Here is a 5,279-nt window from a genome sequence, read left to right as displayed (position 1 = left end):
CACTTAAATAAGAAGGGCAGTCTTGTGGCTAGTGAGCTGGATACATCAAAGAAAAAATGTATTTATTCCCTGGCTCTGCCACAGACTTACTGTATGGGCAAAGGTTGGTGATTCTGTAAATCAGATTGTAAACTCCTTAGCAGAGAGATTATATTTCACTATATGCTTCTATAATGTCTAGGGACTCTATTTTCAATGCTAATGAACTACAAATATATGCAAGAATAGTTTTTCTTCAGTAAGTGTCATGCTGTAAATATTTGCTCCTTTGCATGAAACAAAGGTATTTCATTTTTAGGATTTACCTTGGAAATGTTTCTATTAACCATGTTTTTCCTTCCCACTAGCTCTTTGGGTCACAAACTGTAGTTTATAAGTCACAGCTGGCTTAGAGATGGACAAGCGCTCTCAGAGCCTGTAAAACTCTACTGTAAAAAGAAAGCTGTGCAATTGAACAAGGTGCCTCCATGGCATTGAAGAACATGTCAGCTCAACATCAGTAGGCCAAACAGAGCTTCCTTGCACTGTTCCACCAACAGCACCATGACAAAATAAAAATGGTGAAGTACAAAATGAATGGGTACCTACTTGTCACATGACTGTTTGGGGCAGAATAAAGATGGGAGAGAGAGGTCCTACATTCTGCCTTTCTGTTTGGCTAAAGGAAGGAAAAATTAGATGATTTTTTTTTGCCCAGTGTTTCAATGGATTTGCTTTTTGTTTTGTGACTCTTTTTTTCTTTTATAGCTAGCAAGACACACCCTGAAAAAAGCGCTTTAAAAGACTAATGCCTAACGCTTTATTTTCCTTTTTGGACTGGCAAAAACTTTCCTCAGCATACAAATGCCAAAATATAAATGGTAGCAAACAAATGGGTAAGCAGATCAAAGATATAAAGCAACCTGGAAACTTTAGAGCTGGAGAGGCTGCAGACAATGAAGAAGATGCAGCACAAACAAACAGGAAAGATTATATTTACTTTATAGGTTATTTTCAAAGCAACTGTAGACATCTTCTGTTCTGTGATGCTGCAAAATACAAATAGTCCCTTGCCTGTTTGTTCTGTTGTAAGATTAACACAAGTTAACCAAAAGAATCATGTACTAGACCAGTTATGACTGTCATTTCAATTACAGGAGCATATAAAGTATTTCACAAGTTGTGGAAACCTAGTTCTTTAAGGTAACCATTTTAAATTTTGTTTTTAAGGGAAAGGGATCACTATTGTTGAAGGATAAAGATATCCAGTAATGTAGAGCTCAAATGAACTGTAGGCATGTCCCCCTTATCAAGATAAACCGGTCCTTGATGGATTATCTTTCTTTGAGGGCTACCAACCATGCAACAGTGACTTATCTTATAAAATGAGTTGTTTTGACTGTCACCCATTGTGGTATGCTTGACTGTGTGGTACATGAAGAAAATGTATGCTGCTGACTCAAGATTTGCTTTAAACAGTCTAGTACTAATCAATCATGACAGTTCAGGAAAAAAAGCCCTCTTCCTGGCAGAGGCATTAAACAGAAATAATATTTTGAATTTTGGAATCTAATATCTATGAATCTTGTTTTGGACTTGGGAACTGCACAATCTACATGTGTCTATCTCCCTCTGGAATATAAAGATCCAGGATAAACATTTCAAAAGCACCTGGAACTTATCGAGTTTCAATAGGATTTAGGTGCCCAAGTCTGAAAATGTTTATCTCTGGTCCTGTGAACACTTTCAGCGTTTATGTAACGTTGTATATGTGAGCCCTTATTTTCAAATCAAATGAGCCAAAATATTTCATACCATTAATTTGCAGTGGCTCCTCTGGATATGTATATTCTGTGGGCACCTGTACATGCGACAAAAATTGCCCATTTTTGCAGTTTAATTGCGTCACACTTTACACGTATAGGGTTTTCTGGCAATTTTTAAATGAGGTTGTTACATTGCAAACTAAACCACATCCCCATGTAGTTTAGTTTGCAGTGTAGCTACTTGTAATGTTGCAGTCTTCAATCTGACAGCTCACCCCCTGGCCACAGGAGAGGTGGGCTGAAGGCTGAAGTGGGTAGGGGCCAAATACTAATTTTTTTTTTTTTTTTTTTTGCAGAGCTTGCCCGCCTCTTCTCACAGCCAGGGGGCAAGCTGCTGGCAGGCTGAGCAGCCCCTGGGCTGCGGGGGGGGGCCCCAGTCCTTCCTCTGCAGCAGTGGTGCCCTGTGGGGCCAGCTGGACAGGCTGCTAGTAGGCTGGGGGCTGTCCCAACTCAGAGGCGCCTGGTCCAATGCTTCCCTGAGCCTGCTTGGGCTTCCAGTGCTCTGTGTACCACCAGACGCCAGCACAACCATCCGCCTTCCTGCTGCCTTCTTGCATTGCCCCAGGGCAAGCCAGCCAGTTCCCAGGTGATCCAAGGTGGCAGGGACAGCGCACGGGGCACTGCTTCCCGGCCAGGCTCTGGGAAGTGTTGGATCTGGCAGGTGCTGCCTCCAAGCTGGAGCAGCATCTGGCCCACTAGCAACCCACCCGGGCAGCCTCAGGGGGCACTGCCACCATGGAGGGAAGGACCGCCTCCCCCAATACTGTAACTCAGGGGCTGCCCACCCCATCTGAAGTTCACACAGGCAGACTCTGGGGGAAAAAAAAAAAAGCCATGAGGGGACTGACTCCTCCCCCCCCACACACACACACACACACACACACAGAGCCTTCCTGCAGTCAGGGAGCGAGCTGCTGGCTGGCCCTGAGCTGTGGAGGTCCTCAGTTCTTCCCTCTGTGGTGGTGGTGCCTCCTAGGGCTGCCTGGGCGGGCTGCTAGCAAGTCAGATGTTGCCCTAGCTTGGAAGCAGCACCCAGCAGATCCAGCTCTTCCCCAATCCCGCCTGGGGAGCAGTGCTGAGTCAGGCACCTCTGAGCTGGTGCAGCACCCAACATGCTAGCAGCCCACCCAGCCAATCCCAGGGTCGCCGTTGCTGCAGAGGGAAGGACCAGGACCTCCCACAGCTCAGGGGCTGCTCAGCCCACCAGCAGCTCACCCCCTGGCCGTGGGAGAGGAGGACAGGCTTCATGAAAAAAATAAAGGAACAGGGCCCTCGCGCTAACAGTCACAGAAGCCCCTAAATTGAAATCACAATTAAAAACCCACCATTTAAATTTAGGGGACTAAACCCCTGTAACATACACAACTGCACCTTGTTAATAATATACACATTATGGTTAGGCTGAAACTATTTTCAAAATCAATTTCCCTTTATGTTTGGATATTAAAGGACTCAGTCCTTAGTTAGACAACATATCTAGTACAAACAGGAATTTTGCCTTAGTAATGACTATTGAGCCCCAAGCTTGAAATAATGTCAAAACCTTTTAAATAAACTTATTAGAAATAGCATGTTAATGTTTTAAATTGATGCTACATAGAAAGTACTGTCACTAAACTGCATTACTGAAAAGGCTCTTTTTATTTTTCTCCTCAGTGACTTAGACCAACAATACATAAACTATATATTCAGGTAAAACCAAGACATTTTTGATACACAAATGCTTGTTCTTATGTGAAAGCTGTTTTCATTTTTAACAATGTGTTGTGTAGGAAATGTCCTGCAAACCAAATGTATGTACATATGAAGGCATAGTTATCAGAATAATAGTTTTGGCTCTTATGTCAGGTGCACCTGCCAAGTTATGCCTGCAAAGGTAATTGTGCGTTAAATAAGAAACATGTTTCACTTTTGTCATGAGTGATCACCACTTTCCAAAAGTAATATTTACAGAATAGCTTGATGGAAGAAAGCTTGGAGGAAAGGGAGATGTTTATGATAGACACATTGCATACATCAGGACTTGAGTGTCTGTTAAATACTGTCTTTCTAGAGGGCAGATAATTCAGATATATAGTGATTGGCATGAACTTGGCGGTATCAAACCATATAATTATTGTATTTTAGTGCCTAAAATGCCTTTTCATGAAGCAGAACTCCCTTGTACAAAACTCCCAAAATTGGTACATGTCCCGGAGAGCTAACAATGTAAAAGAAGTGCTGTCCCTGAGCATAGCTGCCCTCAGACTCTGCAAGTCTTTATTTGAAGTAGGACATATAAGGATATAGCTAGATCATCCTGTATTAGTAATCAAACCACCCCATTCTCCTTTGCATGCCTGCTCTGACTCTGTCACCCCTTTCCTTCTTGGGAGAAAACACAGAGTGATGGTGAGGCATAGAGGATGAAATCCATAAAGGGGCTTAAGCATTGTAGTGACTTAATTGTAGGCTTTGGGGGCTGGGGAAGATATTTGGGGAAAGTAGTAAGAAACAATACTATGGCAGCCTTCCATTAAATGGGTGACAGTGATGTGCACATGCCATTAAACAATGTTGGAGTGAGATGAAGCTGAAAGGGAAATCAAATAAGAACCTGAATTAAGAACAGAATCAGATGAGCAATTGGCTAATGATTGAAAGCATGTTATGAGTGGAACTGGGTTTGTCAAGTGTGGGGAATGAGTGTGTGGCTCTTCTATGGGTGGGCCTGATTCAGATAGGTCAGTAACACTTGCTTACTTGACTACATTATTTCTTCACCCAGTATGCATCAAGCTGAAAAACATTAACAGTTATGTTAAACGTAGTCACACAGAACCCTCCATTTTTCACAAAGAAGGTACAGGAACCAGCCATTAATGATGACTTTGCGTATGCCAATGGCTGTGTAGTAGTGTAACATCTATTTGGGTGACATAAGCTTTTGTCCTAAGGAAGTTAATTTGTTTTCCTAGGACTCCAAAGTGAGAAGCAAATAGTTTTGCCAAAGGAGACAGACATATGTTTATGGCAATAATTGTGACAAATGGTCCCTTCATATGACTTGCAAATGTGCTGTTTATTCACAAAAATAATCTATTAAGCCTTGAATGAGTGGTTTTGCCAAGAATCTCTCCTGAAGGGGCTATTTGTATAATTCTGAGAGGAAAAGCAAAGCAAACAATAAAATCCTTTTCCTTGTAATTGACACATGCCTTAATGTGAAACTCTGTTGTCACTTAGTTTAAAAACTACTACAAATGGTCCGGAACCATAAATTCGTTTGCAACTTGGATTGAAAACTGAAGGTCAGACTCTCTACTATGTAAATTGGGGCAGACAACTGCATCTATGAGGCTGAGTCCAGCAGAGAATTTGCCCTTTTACTGCAGTTCCATTTTGCCTGAATGTAATAACATTCATATGATCAGAGATGGGCAGTGACGTCTTCAGATGCTTTCCCCCCCCCCCCCCCCCCCACCTCCGCGCCAT

At 42.5% G+C, this 5,279-nt stretch overlaps 1 protein-coding gene across 1 annotated transcript in view; it reads left to right on the top strand.

The window, feature by feature from the left end:
• The window catches only part of LOC102373757 (transmembrane protein 241), a 57,670-nt gene that overhangs the window by 3,935 nt on the left and 48,456 nt on the right, over positions 1 to 5,279 (top strand). The window contains exons 4-5 of the mRNA XM_006033624.3: positions 1,137 to 1,182; positions 3,462 to 3,497. Coding sequence (XP_006033686.2) covers positions 1,137 to 1,182; positions 3,462 to 3,497 — 82 coding nt within the window. The remainder of the gene's footprint in view (positions 1 to 1,136; positions 1,183 to 3,461; positions 3,498 to 5,279) is intronic.

The sequence above is a fragment of the Alligator sinensis genome, unplaced genomic scaffold (assembly GCF_000455745.1).
Source record: "Alligator sinensis unplaced genomic scaffold, ASM45574v1 scaffold1248_1, whole genome shotgun sequence".
Lineage (NCBI taxonomy): Eukaryota > Metazoa > Chordata > Crocodylia > Alligatoridae > Alligator > Alligator sinensis.
Note: the sequence above shows the minus strand (reverse complement) of the source record. Positions and strands in the feature narration are given on the sequence as shown.